We start from the raw sequence: 19,560 nt of genomic DNA on the forward strand, positions 1-19,560 counted from the left end.
TTTACTTTTTTATGCAGGGACTTTACTTTTGATGAAGATATTTTAATTTTGTATGCAGGTATTTTAGGTTTTTATATACAGGGGATTTATTTGTTATCTGCGTATGATGGAGAACTTGTATGAAGATACTGTAAACTCATTAAACTCTTACCCTTAAGTTTACGTACTTTTGAACCTGCTTGTATCACGGTACCCACACCATCAGAAAGTGAACCCCAACTGCAGTCTGCCCAACGCCACCATCGCCGTCATCGCCAGACAGGAGACTTCTGGCTCCACTAAGGTCTTCACTTCTGCCCTCTCTGCCTTTGACGACAAGTGGGCACACACTAAGGGCATTTTCTCGGAGGGATTCCTCGCTGGAACGGACACGCAGGTCAAGTGGGGCGAAGGTAAGTTCAAGGACAGTGCCGGTCTATACTTTATGTGTGCCGGTCTATATTTTATGTGTGTTGGTCTAAACTTTGTGTGTGCCGGTCTATACTTTATGTGTGCCGGTCTATATTTTATGTGTGCCGGTCTATGCTTTATGTGTGCCGGTCTATGCTTTATGTGTGCCGGTCTATACTTTATATGCCGGTCTATATTTTATGTGTGTCGGTCTATGCTTTATGTGTGCCGGTCTATGCTTTATGTGTGCCGGTCTATACTTTATATGCCGGTCTATATTTTATGTGTGTCGGTCTATGCTTTATGTGTGCCGGTCTATGTTTTATGTTTGCCGGTCTATACTTTATATGCCGGTCTATATTTTATGTGTGCCGGTCTATACTTTATGTGTGCCGGTCTATACTTTATGTGTGCCGGTCTATACTTTATGTGTGCCGGTCTATACTTTATGTGTGCCGGTCTATACTTTATGTGTGCCGGTCTATAGTAGTCTATACTTTATGTGTGCCGGTCTATACTTTATGTGTGCCGGTCTAAACTTTATGTGTTCCGGTCTATACTTTATGTGTGCCGGTCTATACTTTATTATGTGTGCCGGTCTATAGTAGTCTATACTTTATGTGTGCCGGTCTAAACTTTATGTGTGCCGGTCTATACTTTATGTTTGCCGGTCTATACTTTATGTGTTCCGGTCTATACTTGATGTGTGCCGGTCTATACTTTATTATGTGTGCCGGTCTATAGTAGTCTATACTTTATGTGTGCCGGTCTAAACTTTGCGTGTGCCGGTCTATACTATATGTGTGCCGGTCTATACTTATGTGTGCCGGATTATACTTTATATGTGCCGGATTATACTTTATATGTGCCGGCCTATACTATGTTAGTTTTCTATGCGCATCAACTACTTCTGCTTGAATGTTATGGTGGTGCCAGACAAACTACCCGACACAATTTATTTGTTATTGTCTCCGTCTATTTAAGGCATTCTATTGTGTACCGGGTTTCTCGTTTCTTCATTAACATGTGCAACAGGTAATTTAGGGAAAGGGTTAATCAACCGGTGTATGGAATTAGACGGGTAATTGACAAGGAGGTGCGTAATTGATCTGCGGATAATGGCGGGCGCGTATTGACCAGGGGAGGGGATGGGGGGGGGGGGGTAATTGTTAATGACCTAGACCCACGCCATTCAGCCGTGACATCGGTGCACCAGTTTCGCTCATCCATCTGTCAGTCATTCTGTCACCCCATACATAGGTGAAAATGTAAAGGCATTTTATTTCTGCTACTACCAGTATTCAAATATATTACTACTAAAACCGTTTAAAAAAATATTTGCTGATTGCTTAGTTCTACATTTGTTTCAGTAATAATTTAATAAGGTTACACAGGCATGACCATAACCAAATCAAGACATTTAAAGACCGCAATGTCAGATATGTGGATGGCATGGTCTATTAATAGAGCGCTGGACCTCTAACCCGAAAGTCTCGAGTTTGAATCCGGGTTCAAGTCAGTAGACCGTCCCTGAGTCCACCCAGCTCTGATGGGTACCTAACTCAAATTAGGGAAACAAAGACGGCTGGGTTTAGTGCTGACCATACTATCCTTTCATATAGTGAGGTCACTGAAACATGTGAACTCTACTACACTTACCACATGGTTCGAAAAGGCAGCTTTACTTATGTCTATGTGCCAGCCGTTCGTCATTAGTGTTGAAAGGACTGATGGAGCGTGGCCTTGTCTATTTAATGAGCGTGACCGACGCCATCAAAATAAATGTGAACTAAAAATAGCAACCTAAAAGAAAAACACATCACCAATGGCAATGGTATAGTCCTGAGACTATTTACAATGTTAGCAGTTGTATTCAGAGGAATAAAACGGGAGTGATCTCCTCTAAAGTTTCTCGTATATATATATATATATATATATATATATATATATATATATATATATATATATATATATATATATATATATTATATATGTGTATATATATGTATATGTATATGTATATATATATACGTATACATATATATATATATATATATATATGTATATATATATATATATATATATATATATATATATATATATATATATATATATATATATATATATATATATATATATATATGTATACACACATAATGTTACCCATGTCAGGTGTCATCCGGTACTTCGGGAAAACGAACCGTGACGTAGCCGGCTTAATCCGGTCCATCCGGTACACTGCCGGCTACCTGTCGTACGGTGACGCCATGTCTGAAGTCGTGGACTACGCGGCCATAGGAAATCGTAACGGTCAGCTCCTGGTGCCAGACCAGATGACCATACAGGTGAGACAGGTGTTTTACCTGAGGTAGTTAGTTGACCATACAGGTGAGACAGGTGTTTTACATGAGGTAGTTAGTTGACTATACAGGTGAGACAGGTGTTTTACATGAGGTAGTTAGTTGACTATACAGGTGAGACAGGTGTTTTACATGAGGTAGTTAGTTGACCATACAGGTGAGACAGGTGTTTTACCTGAAGTAGTTAGTTGACTATACAGGTGAGACAGGTGTTTTACCTGAGGTAGTTAGTTGACCATACAGGTGAGACAGGTGTTTTACATGAGGTAGTTAGTTGACTATACAGGTGAGACAGGTGTTTTACATGAGGTAGTTAGTTGACTATACAGGTGAGACAGGTGTTTTACATGAGGTAGTTAGTTGACCATACAGGTGAGACAGGTGTTTTACCTGAAGTAGTTAGTTGACTATACAGGTGAGACAGGTGTTTTACCTGAGGTAGTTAGTTGACCATACAGGTGAGACAGGTGTTTTACATGAGGTAGTTAGTTGACTATACAGGTGAGACAGGTGTTTTACATGAGGTAGTTAGTTGACTATACAGGTGAGACAGGTGTTTTACATGAGGTAGTTAGTTGACTATATAGGTGAGACAGGTGTTTTACCTAAGGTAGTTAGTTGACTATACAGGTGAGACAGGTGTTTTACATGAGGTAGTTAGTTGACTATACAGGTGAGACAGGTGTTTTACCTGAGGTAGTTAGTTGACTATACAGGTGAGACAGGTGTTTTACATGAGGTAGTTAGTTGACTATACAGGTGAGACAGGTGTTTTACCTGAGGTAGTTAGTTGACTATACAGGTGAGACAGGTGTTTTACATGAGGTAGTTAGTTGACTATACAGGTGAGACAGGTGTTTTACGTGAGGTAGTTAGTTGACTATACAGGTGAGACAGGTGTTTTACATGAGGTAGTTAGTTGACCATACAGGTGAGACAGGTGTTTTACCTGAGGTAGTTAGTTGACTATACAGGTGAGACAGGTGTTTTACATGAGGTAGTTAGTTGACTATACAGGTGAGACAGGTGTTTTACCTGAGGTAGTTAGTTGACTATACAGGTGAGACAGGTGTTTTACCTGAGGTAGTTAGTTGACCATACAGGTGAGACAGGTGTTTTACATGAGGTAGTTAGTTGACCATACAGGTGAGACAGGTGTTTTACATGAGGTAGTTAGTTGACCATACAGACGAGACAGGTGTTTTACCTGAGGTAGTTAGTTGACTATACAGGTGAGACAGGTGTTTTACCTGAAGTAGTTAGTTGACCATACAGGTGAGACAGGTGTTTTACATGAGGTAGTTAGTTGACCATACAGGTGAGACAGGTGTTTTACATGAGGTAGTTAGTTGACCATACAGGTGAGACAGGTGTTTTACATGAGGTAGTTAGTTGACTATACAGGTGAGACAGGTGTTTTACATGAGGTAGTTTGTTGACCATACAGGTGAGACAGGTGTTTTACATGAGGTAGCTGGTTGTGTTTTACCTTAGGTAGTTAGTTGATTGTATTTTACCTGAGGTAGTTAGTTGATTTAAGTTTACTTGAGGTAGTTAGTTTGTTGTATTTTATTCGTTTATTAAAACTTAGAAGACTCCGGTCACTTTTAAGCGAAAGTTCAAATTTACTTGTTTTGATATTTCTCTCTAACTTAATTTTTTATTTAACACGATACCTTCATTCAACTTCCATTACAGTCGGGGGTTTCTTTCAGACATTAGTCGGGTGGGGGGGGGGCACTAAAATCTTCCTGGGGAGGGGTTATATATTTTTTTCGGGGGTCATTGGTGCCAACTCCCCCTCCCCCGAGAACGCATCCAGACTGAAACGCTAAGATAACACCTGACCTAGGAACCAAACAAAGTCGTTTTTCTAGCCAATGGTCATGTATTTCAGGAGTCGATGAATGCGAAGGTGAACGATTCGTCCTTAACCCCTGACCTTGTGGATGCTGACCTACCCCGAGCCTACCCTATTGTGACATATTCTTACATAATCTTGTACAGGACTGAGATGAGGAAGTGTGATGTTGCCATGGAGATCCTTAGGTACGTAGTGATAGTGGCTAAACAAGTTTGATGCTTATATGATCGGGGCGTGCACATATTGAAAACAAATATTTTCTCTGATCAAAAAATAATTGTTTTTGTTCTTTTGCAACAAAGTTATTAAGAGTACCAACACGATTTTAATTTTCCTGATGTTTTAATTCACCTGTGTCAAAAAGTACTGAAGTGAACCCCATGACAGCTGTGTGATAAACTCCATTAACAGCTGTTTAAGGTTGTATTCAATGTGATCGCCTGACGTTTTAAACTTGTCAAAATAAACAAGTAAAATAGCAAGATAAATCATGTATTGCCACATTTATCGGCTTTCCGTACTTCCTATATATGACGCCGTTTGAATATCTGGTGGGTCAGCTCATAAAAGATATATCCTATTTTCTGTGGCGCATGTCTTTACATGAAGTAAACCAACTAGCATCATCACCAGACAGGCACTAGATTGGAATTTCCACAGAATGTGGAAAGTATTGAGGCCAAAAAGTCAGCTGTCAGTGAAGCAAAAGCAACCGGAAAGTTGTGGATCTAACTTGGAGGAATCGCCCAGAACCGAGTTCAATGGAGATGTGTGGTTGTGTAGATATGTTCAACAAGTGGTCCACAGCTGTGATAATGATGATGATGATGATGATGATGATGATGGTGGTGAAGATGATGATGATAATAATGATTATGATGACGATGATAATGATGATGATGATAATAATGATGATGATGATGATGATTATAATGATGATGATGATGATGATTATATTGATGATGATGATGATGACGATGATGATGATGATGATGAAGATGAAGATGATGATTAAGATGATGATGATGATGATGATTATAATGATGATGATGAATATGAAGATGAATATGAAGATGATGATGATGATGACGATAATGATGGTGATAATGATGATGATGATTGTGATGATGTCTTTGACCAGGTATTTGACTTGGTGCATGAAAGACGAGGCCCTACAAGAGGCGATGTCCCTTGGGTTTGTTGCTCTCAGCGCCACTATCGCCACTCGTGTGACTGACGAGGTCCTGGAGACGGTGACCTGCAAGGGTGAAAAGGTCATGGACATGGTCCGGGCTGAGATGGCGCAGGACGACGCCGTGGTACAGGTGTGGGTGATACCTGTCGCTATCTCAGGTGAGTTTGATGCAATTAAGTCAGGAACTATCCATTACTCTGTTACATTTTAAAGTGATTGGTCTTCTTTCATACGATAATATCACATTCTTTTATATAGTCCTAACATTAATTCTTTCCCCAATCTTAGTCTTTAACCTACTTTTAACCTTTAATTAACCAGCCTTTAAATAGCCACTAAGCAAACCACTCATCTCCTATTAACTAGCCATTAACCCCACCATTAACTAGCCATTAACCAGCCATTTAATTAGTTATTAACCAGCCATTAACCTTAATTAATAAGCAATAAACCAGCCGTTAACCAGCTATTAACCCGCCAGCTATTAACCCGCCATCCATTCACCAGACCTTATCTAGCTATTAACTAGCAATTAATTAAGGTTTAACCCCACCATTAACCCCCCATTACCCCCCATTAACACACCATTAACCCACCATTAACCCACCATTAACCCGCCATTAACCCACCATTTACCTCCCCCTTATTAACCCAACATTAACCCACCTTTAACCCACCATTAACCCACTATTAACCCACCATTTACCTCCCCCAATTAACCCACCATTTACCCATCATTAACCCCCCCACCCCCAATTAACCCTCCATTAACCCACCATTAATCCCCCCAACCATTAACCCACCATTAACCCCCCCCCCCCCTTCATGAACCCATCATTACCCCCCCCCATTAACCCCCCATTAACCCCCCATTAACCCCCCATTAACCCACCATGAACCCACCATTAACCCTAACCCCCTTCTCCCCCCAGTTCCCCTCTTCCTACTTGTAGTTGGCGCCCTATTCGGCTACATCATGTACCAGCGTCTCAAGCTTAGGTCTATGATCAACATGGACGACTGGAGCATCGCTATAGAGGATATTGTGTTCTTCTATGATGATAAGGTCAGTGTGTGGCCAGTGTGTGGCCAGTGTGTGGTCAGTTAGATGTGTGTATGTGGGGGGGGGGGGAGTGAGTGGGTGATACGACTGGAGCATCGCTATAGAAGATATCGTGTTCTTCTACGATGATAAGGTCAGTTTGTGGTCAGTGTGTGGTCAGTGTGTGGTCAGTTAGATGTGTGTATGTGGGGGGGGGGGAGTGAGTGGGTGATACGACTGGAGCATCGCTATAGAAGATATCGTGTTCTTCTATGATGATAAGGTCAGTTTGTGGTCAGTGTGTGGTCAGTGTGTGGTCAGTTAGATGTGTGTATGTGGGGGGGGGGGGGAGTGAGTGGGTGATACGACTGGAGCATCGCTATAGAAGATATCGTGTTCTTCTACGATGATAAGGTCAGTTTGTGGTCAGTGTGTGGTCAGTGTGTGGTCAGTTAGATGTGTGTATGTGGGGGGGGGGAGTGAGTGGGTGATACGACTGGAGCATCGCTATAGAAGATATCGTGTTCTTCTACGATGATAAGGTCAGTTTGTGGTCAGTGTGTGGTCAGTGTGTGGTCAGTTAGATGTGTGTATGTGGGGGGGGGGAGTGAGTGGGTGATACGACTGGAGCATCGCTATAGAAGATATCGTGTTCTTCTACGATGATAAGGTCAGTTTGTGGTCAGTGTGTGGTCAGTGTGTGGTCAGTTAGATGTGTGTATGTGGGGGGGGGGAGTGAGTGGGTGATACGACTGGAGCATCGCTATAGAAGATATCGTGTTCTTCTACGATGATAAGGTCAGTTTGTGGTCAGTGTGTGGTCAGTGTGTGGTCAGTTAGATGTGTGTATGTGGGGGGGGGGAGTGAGTGGGTGATACGACTGGAGCATCGCTATAGAAGATATCGTGTTCTTCTACGATGATAAGGTCAGTTTGTGGTCAGTGTGTGGTCAGTGTGTGGTCAGTTAGATGTGTGTATGTGGGGGGGGGGGGGGAGTGAGTGGGTGATACGACTGGAGCATCGCTATAGAAGATATCGTGTTCTTCTACGATGATAAGGTCAGTTTGTGGTCAGTGTGTGGTCAGTGTGTGGTCAGTTAGATGTGTGTATGTGGGGGGGGGGGGAGTGAGTGGGTGATACGACTGGAGCATCGCTATAGAAGATATCGTGTTCTTCTACGATGATAAGGTCAGTTTGTGGTCAGTGTGTGGTCAGTGTGTGGTCAGTTAGATGTGTGTATGTGGGGGGGGGGGAGTGAGTGGGTGATACGACTGGAGCATCGCTATAGAAGATATCGTGTTCTTCTACGATGATAAGGTCAGTTTGTGGTCAGTGTGTGGTCAGTGTGTGGTCAGTTAGATGTGTGTATGTGGGGGGGGGGAGTGAGTGGGTGATACGACTGGAGCATCCCTATAGAGGACGTCGTGTTCTTCTATGATGATAGGGTCAGTGTGTGGGCAGTGTGTGGTCAGTGTGTGGTCAGTCAGATGTGTGTATGTGGGGGGGGATGAGACTCAGTTAGATGTGTGTGGGGGGGTGAGGGGGGTGAGGCGACTGGAGCATCCCTATCAGGACATTGTGTTCTTCTACGATGATAGGGTCAGTGTGTGGTCAGTTAGATGTATGTGGGAGGGGGGGTGAGGGGTGGTGAAGGGGGGTGAGTGGGTGAGACGAATGGAGCATCCCTTTATAGGTCATCGTCTTCTTCTATGATGATAAGGTCAGTGTGTGGTCAGTTAGATGTGTGTATGTGGGGAGTGTGTGGAGATGGGGTCGTCTTTTTTTACAAAGGTCGCTGTGTGGTCAGTTAGATGCGTGTACATGGTGTTTGTGTATTTGGGGGGGGGGGGAGGGTGGCGACTGGAGCATCCGTATAGTAGATATCATCAATATAAGATCAATGCGTGGGCAGTAGTTATATTTGTGTATGTGGTGTGTGTATGTGAGGGAGGGTGGTATGTTAAAAGCACGCACACTCTGTCTGAAGTTATCCACATCTGGAACTAAATGTCTTGCCGTGTGAACTGACACGTGTAACACCACCGCTCATTGTCTTAGTTCAACAGTCCCTAGCAGTGGCGTAACCAGGAATTGGTCATGGGAGGAGTTCAAATATTTTTCCATATGCATATAATCATATATATATATATATATATATATATATATATATATATATATATATATATATATATATATATATATATATATATAAGTGTGAGTCCATGGGAATGGTTATAACCCCCCCCCCCCTACCCCCCCCCCCTTGCCTACGCCGCTGGTCCCTAGCGCTGAAATGTATCTGCAGATAGTTTAACTGAATTATCAGTTAACACAGTCCCTAGCGCTATGATATAACTGCAGATAGTTTAACAAAAACTGTCAGTTAACAAAGTATTGCCTGTAGCACAATGAATACGTGATCATTTTAAAAGTTGAAGAGAATTAAATAATTATATAGATGTTTTATAATCGTCGTGTTAACCGTTTACCCATAAAACTGCTCTATCAATTTGGGTTAATCGCCTGCTTGGGATATATCTGTACCACGTGAAGTAGGCTTTAAGTTATTCCAGCCATTATTACATCGATACAGGGGGAAATATTGCACTGCGGAAAGCTATTTATATTTATTAAAATACTATAGCATTGCATCGTTGTCACTAAATTTAATCTTATGTTTGGCATCTATTTTTGCTCTAAGCTGAAAATAATGTTCACAAGTGAAGTGAACTAGTAATGGCAGAGTTAATCTTCGATTTCCGTGTTGTAGGAATCTAATACGTTCATGTTTGACACCTTCTATAGAGTACGAGAAATTAAAGTCTGATGACTTACATCATTTGGTAGCTAAAACTAATCAGTGGCGTAGCGAGGTCGGGTGCCACCCGGTGCGGCACTTAATGGTGTCACCCCCCCCCCCCCCCAGAGGCGGAGCAACCCTTCCCGGGGACAAACTTTCAAATTTTCGATTTGCACCCCCCATCAAGTTTTCGATTTGCACCCCCCCCCCCTTCAAGTTTTTCTCTATACATTTTGCTATTTTTTGCCTTGGTGTCACCCCCCTAAATGGTGTCACCCGGTGCGGTCCGCACCCCCGCCCCCCCCCCCCCTCGCTACGCCCCTGAAAGCAATGAAAATGGCATGTTCCTAGGAGTGGGAGTAGAGGAGTTTAAAGCCCCCCCCCCCTCCCTTCTTACCTGCTCTTGATGCTGACAACTCTATAGTTAAAACATTTAAACATGCCAGATTTTGGTAGAAACTTTGAGTGAAAAACTATTGGTAGGTCGGGACTATTTGAGAGCCACTGTGGTAGGACAAATAATTTTTGTGAAAATGTTTGAGAGCCACTAGGGTAGGACAAATAATTTTTGTGAAAATGTTTGAGAGCCACTAGGGTAGGACAAATAATTTTTGTGAAAATGTTTGAGAACCACTGTGGTAGGACAAATAATTTTTGTGAAAATGTTTGAGAGCCACTAGGGTAGGACAAATAATTTTTGTGAAAATGTTTGAGAACCACTGTGGTAGGACAAATAATTTTTGTGAAAATGTTTGAGAACCACTAGGGTAGGACAAATAATTTTTGTGAAAATGTTTGAGAACCACTGTGGTAGGACAAATAATTTTTGTGAAAATGTTTGAGAACTACTGGGGTAGAACAAATAATTTTTGTGAAAATGTTTGAGAACTACTGGGGTAGAACAAATAATTTTTGTGAAAATGTTTGAGAACCACTGGGGTAGGACAAATACTTTTTGTGAAAATGTTTGAGAACCACTGTGGTAGGACAAATAAGTTTTTGTCCCCAGATGCATCTTGCCTCTGGAAGCGGCAAGTCCAGATTTCTCCGACAGAAGTCTGTGAGGTCCTTGAAATCTGTCGGGGACATTTCTGAAGGTCCGGAGCTGTTGTCGCAGATCTTGCAGTGGCCGGGGAAATGGAAGTCCAACACGATCGGCATTAGGATGTTGGAAGTTGTGGAGCTGAGGTAGGTTGGATCTTAGGGTGTTTGTATTGGTGTCTGTATGGTGTCTATTTGCTGTCTATGTGGTGTCTGTGTGGTGTCTGTGTGGTGTCTGTGTGGTGTCTGTGTGGTGTGTGTGTGTGGTGTCTGTGTGGTGTGTGTGTGGTTTTTGTGTGGTGCCTATGTGGTGTCTGTGGTGTGTGTGGTGTCTATGTGGTGTGTGTGGTGTCTATGTGGTGTCTGTGTGGTTGGTGTGTGTGTGGTGTCTGTGTGGTTGGTGTTTGTATGGTGTCTGTGTGGTGTCTGTGTGGTGTCTATGTGGTGTCTGTGTGGTGTGTGGTGTCTGTGTGGTGTGTGTGTGGTGTGTGTGTGGTGTCTGTGTGGTGTTTGTATGGTGTCTGTGTGGTGTCTGTGTGGTGTCTGTGTGGTGTGTGTGTGTGGTGTCTGTGTGGTGTCTGTGTGGTGTATATGTGGTGTCTGTTTGGTGTGTGTGTGGTGTCTATGTGGTGTATGTGGTGTCCGTGTGGTGTTTGTGTGATGTCTGTGTGGTGTCTGTGTGGTTTCTGTGTGGTGTCTGTGTGGTGTATGTGTGGTGTATGTGTGGTGTCTGTGTGGTGTATGTGGTGTCTGTGTGGTGTCTGTGTGGTGTATGTGTGGTGTCTGTGTGGTGTATGTGTGGTGTCTGTGTGGAGTGTGTGGTGTATGTGTAATGTGTGTGGTGTCTGTGTGGTGTCTGTGTGGTGTCTGTGTGGTGTCTGTGTGGTGTCTGTGTGGTGTGTGTGTGGTGTGTGTGTGATGTATGTGTGATGTGTGTCTGTGTGGTGTCTGTGTGGTGTCTGTGTGGTGTTTGTGTGGTGTCTGTGTGGTGTTTGTGTGGTGTTTGTGTGGTGTGTGTGTGGTGTGTGTGTGTGGTGTCTGTGTTGTGTGTGTGTGGTGTCTGTGTGGTGTGTGTGTGGTGTCTGTGTGATGTGTGTGTGGTGTGTGTGTGTGGTGTCTGTGTGGTGTGTGTGTGGTGTCTGTGTAGTGTCTGTGGTGTGTGTGTGTGGTGTGTGTGGTGTGTGTGGTGTGTGTGGTGTGTGTGGTGTGTGTGTGTGGTGTCTATGTGGTGTCTGTGTGGTGTGTGTGTGGTGTCTGTGTTGTGTCTGTGTGGTGTCTATGTGGTGTCTATGTGGTGTCTGTGTGGTGTGTGGTGTGTCTGTGGTGTCTGTGTGGTGTCTATGTGGTGTCTGTGTGGTGTCTGTGTGGTTGGTGTGTGTGTGGTGTGTGTGTGGCGTCTGTGTGGTGTCTGTGTGGTGTCTGTGTGGTGTCTGTGTGGTGTCTTGTGTGGTGTCTGTAGTGTCTGTGTGGTGTGTGTGTGGTGTCTGTGTGGTGTTCGTGTGTTTAGCAAAGATGTATTTTCTGGTCCTTAAATTGTTTCCCTATTTTTATCACACTGATATCGCTAGACAAGATTTATTATGGTCAACATTAATAGGTTTTTGCTCCAATTATCTTCAGCACCGTGCTATAATTAAGTGCCATGTTTGGTGTTAATCATTGTAATTAGCAACCGTAGATTAATTAATTTATAATGTCTTAATGTAGGATATTTCTTGATTTTCATATTATTACGACTGAACACATTGGACTAGGATTAATCAATAATTTGATGAGATTTTTTTTTAATTAGCTGACATAAAAATTAACCTTTTTTTCTGTAGCCAGTTTACATGTAAGGAGAAATATTTTTATGAAACTAATCCTTATTTTTACGAAGTTAAGTGCGACATTTTACTATGAGTACTAAACGTGACTTTTATTTAAATAGGTCAACGAATTGAGAAGATCCATATCTGTAACAATCGTGTATTTCTATGGTAACTTGTCTCACAATCTTTTCAACCAATCAACATTTAGTTTCCTTACTGAGAGATTCACGTGATACAGGCACGAGATATCGGCGTGAACAAAGAACGATAACTCCGCGTACACGCTGAAATATTAATAGCACGTGACCGGAAAAGACAATTTCCAACCGCCATTTATCTGGGCGTTTACCTGTTCTATATCGTATTGTGGTGTATGACGTCAGTTATTGACCTTGTGGTCAGTCATGGTGTGTACATCCCTCCCCTTTATGGTTAATTTATAATTCTACTGTAAACAAATAACATATATACCGGTATATATATATATATATATATATATATATATATATATATATATATATATATATATATATATATATATATATATACACACATATATATATATACACACACACACACATATATATATATATATATATATATATATATATATATATATATATATATATATATATATATATATATATATATATATATATATATATCGGTATTTATGTATATATGTATATCTATATCTATATCTGTATCTATATATATAATTCTCTTCATGGGGACCATAGAAAACACCACGCAGCTTAGACACCACCCTCATCCCCACCTGTCAAGTGAGCTGTGGTTCACCCCCAATGTTTACAATAGTAGAGCCGGTTCGGTTCGAATAAGTGACGGCTACTAGGGGCAGATGATTTAGTTTTTAAACGATTTGAAACTAAGGGGAGATAACAAGTTCTGCTTGATATTTTCATTGTCGTCTGTGAACGCCTGCTTTCACTGAGCGGGATGGGGTGTGTGGGGGGGGGGGGGAGGGGGGGTTGTGGGGTGTGGTGGTGGTGTCTAATTCACAAATTATGAATTGTTGATAAGTAGAAAATAAAACAACTAGATAGCGGCGTATGCTACTTCGCGGGTCAGCTCGTATGTATATATATATATATATATATATATATATATATATATATATATATATATATATATATATATATATATATATATATATATATATGTGTGTGTTTGTATGTATATATAGATATACATACATATGAATAGTCAATGTGGCATACTTTACTAAAGCAAACGCTGCCCCACACATAAGCCCCAGTTCAAAGACCTTCATCTAACAGAGTTCTTCGATTAAAGCACTCTATCGACAATATGTCCACAGTTTTTTCCTTATCTTTTCTCTCATCAATTTCAAAGACATTTTATGGAAACAATAAATCCAGTGTTAGGTATTGATTTTAACCGTTGTATCCTTGCTACTGTCTGTCTTAAGCTATCGTGTTCAACTGGCTTAGGTCGAGCTTTCATGAGATCAGCGTTTCTTTCAGACTTATTCCTGCGGCGGGGGGAAGGGGGGCGGATAAAATTTTATTTGGATGGGGGGGGGGGGGGAGACTGGTAAAAGAATGTAATTTCTACTTAAATTCTATATCGTAGGGGTGAGGGTAGACTTTGAAGGGGGAGGGGGGTGGAAGAGGGGGGGGGGGGGTCAAAGTCCCCGTCCACCGTCCCCCCGCCACCCCATCAGAGATACCTGAGAGAAAATCTGTCAAGTCCAATCAGCTGATCGGCCTACAAGTTTATCGCGTTTGTTTTTTACCGAAATAAATATCGATTTCGTTGACAGTTTTTTAGGGTCAGCACAAAGCACAATAATTTTCTGAATTTAATTTTTGTTGTTGTCATAGGCGGGTTCTTTTTATTTACACGACTAGACTTTTAAAAATTAAGCGAGCATCTAGTTTTAAAATAATAAACAATAAACCGGGAGTGATCTCCCCTAACCTTTCTCGAATATTCTAATATAAAATTACGAGGGAGGATGGCTACTCAGGACATAGACAATATTTGCTATCGATTTTTAATTACTTAAACTTTTTATAATAGAATAGAATCTCGTAAAAAAAGAATTGCACACAAAGTGAAAAGTTTCCCTTTCAAACCTGACGGTCTATGGGGCAAGTGAAGCAGAGTTCACTTGTTTCTGTGACCTCGGCATATGAAGAGATAGTGTGGTCGGCACTATGCCCAGCCGCCTTTACTTTCCCTAACAGGAGTTAGGTACCCATCAGAGTTGGGTGGACTTAGGGACGGTCTACTGACTTGAACCCGGATTCGAACTCGAGACTAACGGGTTAGCAGTCCAGCTCTCTACCGCTAGACCACTCCAAGTGAACGCCTAATAAAATGTGCATACAAGTGCGGGATATTATTAGTACTTTATAAATTTACATGCGTTTTTTGAGAAATCGGAAATAGCGTAAATTAGTACTTCCGGTCAACGGAAATTACTCAAAATTTGACAGAAGGTAGAAAATAAATTAGATCTTTTACTTACGTGTGAAATTTCATTTATCTACTTGAAATAGTACTCAAGTTATAGGCTTTTGAAAAATTCAAAGTAGAAAAAGTACCACTTCCGGTTATCGGAAATCGCTCAAAAGTTGATCAGGATCTACGATTTTGATAAAATACTTATATATGAAATTTCATCAGCCTAGCTGTAACGGTACTCAAGTTATCGTGTTTACACACAGACAGACAGTCACACAGACACACAGACATACGGACAAGATTGCAAAATTATGTTTTTTCCGTATCAGTGAGGTGTAAAACGTTGAGATTTGTAAAAATCTTGATTTTTTTTTTGCACGATTACAAGACTTTCTCTATACTTCGTATATACGAGAAAGTAAAAAAAAAATAACCCATCCAAATGTAAATTCCTACTCCACTCTCGCCCTTCCCTAAAGTCAGCCACGCATCATTTGGTGCTGGGAATAAACGGTACAACTGTGTAGACCTAAATGTCTGACGGTCCATGGGGGTAGGGAAGTAGAATTCGCCTATATCTGTGACCTCGGCATATGAAATGGTTGGATGGGACCTTCTATTGACTTGAACGCTGAATTAAACTCGAGACTTTCGGACCAGCAGTCTAGCGCTCTACCGCTAGGCCGTCCCATGACGGTCTACAGAACAGGTTTTTAAAAGTTCATCTATTTCGCTAAAATTGGCGTGTGAAGGGATAGTGTGGTCAACACTATGAAGGGATAGTGTGGTCAGCACTATGAAATGATGGTGTGGTCAGTACTATGAACGGATGGTTTGGTTAGTACTATGAACGGATGGTGTGGTCAGTACTGTGAACGGATGGTGTGGTCAGCACTATGAACGGATGGTGTGGTCAGCACTATGAAGGGATAGTGTGGTCAGCACTATGTAGGGATAGTGTGGTCAGCACTATGAAGGGATGGTGTGTTCAGCACTATGAAGGGATGGTGTGGTCAGCACTATGAAGGGATGGTGTGGTCAACTCTATGAAGGGATAGTGTGGTCAGCACTATGAACGGATGGTGTGGTCAGCACTATGAAGGGATGGTGTGGTCAGCACTATGAAGGGATGGTGTGGTCAACTCTATGAAGGAATAGTGTGGTCAGCACTATGAACGGATGGTGTGGTCAGCACTATGAAGGGATGGTGTGGTCAGCACTATGAAGGGATGGTGTGGTCAGCACTATGAAGGGATAGTGTGGTCAGCTCTATGAAGGGATGGTGTGGTCAGCACTATGAAGGGATGGTGTGGTCAGCACTATGAAGGGATAATGTGGTCAGCACTTTCTCTTCCACATTTACATTCCCCGACCTACCCAGCACTTTAGGGTATACCTAAAATGACCTACGAACTAGAATTTCGTTAATCGAACCCAAGGTTTTAGGCATATAACCGTACTCTCTGCTGCTTGACCTTGTTGTCCAAGAATGTTGGTCACCAGGTCAATAACCTTTGTTGGTCACCAGGTCAATAACCTTTGTTGGTCACCAGGTCGATAACCTTTGTTGTGTTGGTCACCAGGTCAATAACCTTTGTTGTGTTGGTCACCAGGTCAATAACCTTTGTTGTGCTGGTCACCAGGTCAATAACCTTTGTTGTGTTGGTCACCAGGTCAATAACCTTTGTGGTGTTGGTCACCGGGTCAATAACCTTTGTTGTGTTGGTCACCAGGTCAATAACCTTTGTTGTGTTGGTCACCAGGTCACTAACCTTTGTTGTGTTGGTCACCAGGTCACTAACCTTTGTTGTGTTGGTCACCAGGTCAATAACCTTTGTTGTGTTGGTCACCAGGTCAATAACCTTTGTTGTGTTGGTCATCAGGTCAATAACCTTTGTTGTGTTGGTCACCAGGTCGATAAACCGTGAGATGAAGAAGACGATGATATGGATGAGAGACTCCATCATCAACACCAACGTCGTCAGGTTCTTCGGTCTGACGGAGTTGGAGGAGGACAGGTACATCGTGGGGGACTTTTGTGCCAAGGGGACCATCTTGGATGTCCTACAGGTAAGGTTGGGTGACTATCTTGGATGTCCTACAGGTAAGGTTGGGTGACTATCTTGGATGTCCTACAGGTAAGGTTGGGGGACTATCTTGGATGTTCTACAGGTAAGGTTGGGGGACCATCTTGGATGTCCTACAGGTAAGGTTGGGTGACTATCTAGGATGTCCTACAGGTAAGGTTGGGTGACTATCTAGGATGTCCTACAGGTAAGGTTGGGTGACTATCTAGGATGTCCTACAGGTAAGGTTGGGGGAATATCTTGGATGTCCTACAGGTAAGGTTGGGTGACTATCTAGGATGTCCTACAGGTAAGGTTGGGGGAATATCTTGGATGTCCTACAGGTAAGGTTGGGGGACTATCTTGGATGTCCTACAGGTAAGGTTGGGGGACTATCTTGGATGTTCTACAGGTAAGGTTGGAGGACTATCTTGGATGTTCTACAGGTAAGGTTGGGGGACCATCTTGGATGTCCTACAGGTAAGGTTGGGTGACTATCTAGGATGTCCTACAGGTAAGGTTGGGGGAATATCTTGGATGTCCTACAGGTAAGGTTGGGGGACTATCTTGGATGTCCTACAGGTAAGGTTGGGGGACTATCTTGGATGTCCTACAGGTAAGGTTGGGTGACTATCTTGGATGTCCTACAGGTAAGGTTGGGGGACTTCTGTGACAAGGAAACTTTCTAGGCCCTCTTGCAGTTAATTTTGTGTGTGTAGCTGTCTTGAACGAGCTACATGTAAAAATAACACACCACGTTATCTACCAACATGCTCTCGAAAATTTGTGATCTCATGGCCTAACAAAATCGTTAACATCGGCGTATAATGGGAGACCTGCCTACCACTGTTGTCTTGTTTCCCCAGAACGGCAAGTTCAACTTGACCACACCTGATTCTGTTGTCTTGTTCCCCCAGAACGGCAAGTTCCACTTGACCACAACTGATTCTGCTGTCTTGTTCCCCCAGAACGGCAAGTTCAACTTGACCACAGACTTCAAGGTCTCGCTGGCCGTAGAGATCGCTGCTGGCATGGCATTTCTGCACGTCAATGGTCTGGTACACGGCATGCTGACGTCATACTGCTGCATGCTGGACAATAAGTGGACAGTCAAGGTGAGTGCACTCGGTCACTGCTCGTTATAGGCTTCATGTGCTGTCATGTGCTGTCATGTGATGTCATGTGCTGTCATGTGCTGTCATGTGCTGTCATGTGTTGTCATGTGATGTCATGTGATGTAATGTGATGTCATCTGTTGTCATGTGTTTTCATGTGCTGTCATATGCTGTCATGTGCTGTCATATGCTGTCATGTCCTTCATGGGCTGTCGTGTGCTGTCGTGTGCTGTCATGTGATGTCATGTGCAAGAAATACAAGAAAACACAAAAAAAGAAAAATGTAAAACAAAACTCGCTCTTCTTAGATTATCTACAGCATTCAAATGACAAACACAGTTAGGGCTACGTGTATCACTATAGAATACGTTAGGGCTACATGCGTCACCATCGAATACGTTAGGGCTACATGTCTCACCATCGAATACGTTAGGGCTACATGCGTCACCATCGAATACGTTAGGGCTACATGCGTCACCATCGAATACGTTAGGGCTACATGTCTCACCATCGAATACGTTAGGGCTACATGCCATCGAATACCGGCAATATACCATACCGTAGCTAACAAAATACTACACCACCTCCGGAACAGTGGAACAATAAAGCCCCATGTCTAATTCCCATAATAAAGCCTCATATCAAAGCACCACACGAAAGACCATTGCAGTGAATTTTTTTTTCCAAATATCGATCACTCATAACTTCAATTAAATGTAATATCCTCATCAAAATACTTTATTTAATCTATCCAGGGTACGAAAATAATTGCACAACGCTCCCCAATTATCACGTTAATTACATTTCAAATTATGCGTTGTTATTTGTTTTTTTTTTTTTTTAGATAGGCGACTGGGAGTTCCTGAAACTTCTGTCTGTGGAGAACCCGAGGAGAAACCCCCTGCTTGTGATGAGGGCCAAAGGTTGTCTGTACGGTGACCAGTTCGAGGCGGTCTTCAAGTGAGTCACATGGTTTAAATGGCGCAGCAGAAAATTGTATTTTGTTGGGGCTTTAGGTTTAATCAACGGATAATTCTTCCAACAGCGGCGGTGATCATTTTTTTGTGTGTATTTTAGATCGATTCGATTGATCTTTTTTTTTAAATTAGATCGATTTGATTGATCTTTTAAAAAAAAAATTTAGACCGATATAATTGCTGTTTTTTTAATTATCTCGAGACTGCCCAGTGTTAACCTGAGTAGTCTGTACACACGTTCTTTTGAAATACTCATACATCAAAATTATAGCTTTTTAATCTAACGCACGATGCAGAACGAATTGCAATGTCTCTTTTAAAAAAGAAAAACAGAAGTTATATAGTAGCTGGATCTATGATATTACCCCCATTTCCACCAGCTATTACACCCCCCCCCTCGCCTTCCCATTGTATTTTATTCCATTTCTCAAATTGAAGTTCCCCG

General features: G+C 42.2%; 1 protein-coding gene across 1 annotated transcript in view; it reads left to right on the forward strand.

The window, feature by feature from the left end:
* The window catches only part of LOC131929517 (atrial natriuretic peptide receptor 2-like), a 52,906-nt gene that overhangs the window by 17,239 nt on the left and 16,107 nt on the right, over nucleotides 1–19,560 (forward strand). The window contains exons 4-12 of the mRNA XM_059285763.1: nucleotides 206–392; nucleotides 2,563–2,735; nucleotides 4,648–4,799; nucleotides 5,756–5,967; nucleotides 6,742–6,883; nucleotides 10,681–10,839; nucleotides 16,871–17,027; nucleotides 17,992–18,138; nucleotides 18,983–19,098. Of these exons, the coding sequence (XP_059141746.1) occupies nucleotides 206–392; nucleotides 2,563–2,735; nucleotides 4,648–4,799; nucleotides 5,756–5,967; nucleotides 6,742–6,883; nucleotides 10,681–10,839; nucleotides 16,871–17,027; nucleotides 17,992–18,138; nucleotides 18,983–19,098 (1,445 nt within the window). The remainder of the gene's footprint in view (nucleotides 1–205; nucleotides 393–2,562; nucleotides 2,736–4,647; nucleotides 4,800–5,755; nucleotides 5,968–6,741; nucleotides 6,884–10,680; nucleotides 10,840–16,870; nucleotides 17,028–17,991; nucleotides 18,139–18,982; nucleotides 19,099–19,560) is intronic.

The sequence above is a fragment of the Physella acuta genome, unplaced genomic scaffold (assembly GCF_028476545.2).
Source record: "Physella acuta isolate Inbredline_101_S28 unplaced genomic scaffold, ASM2847654v3 ptg001642l, whole genome shotgun sequence".
In the NCBI taxonomy this organism is placed as follows: domain Eukaryota; kingdom Metazoa; phylum Mollusca; class Gastropoda; family Physidae; genus Physella; species Physella acuta.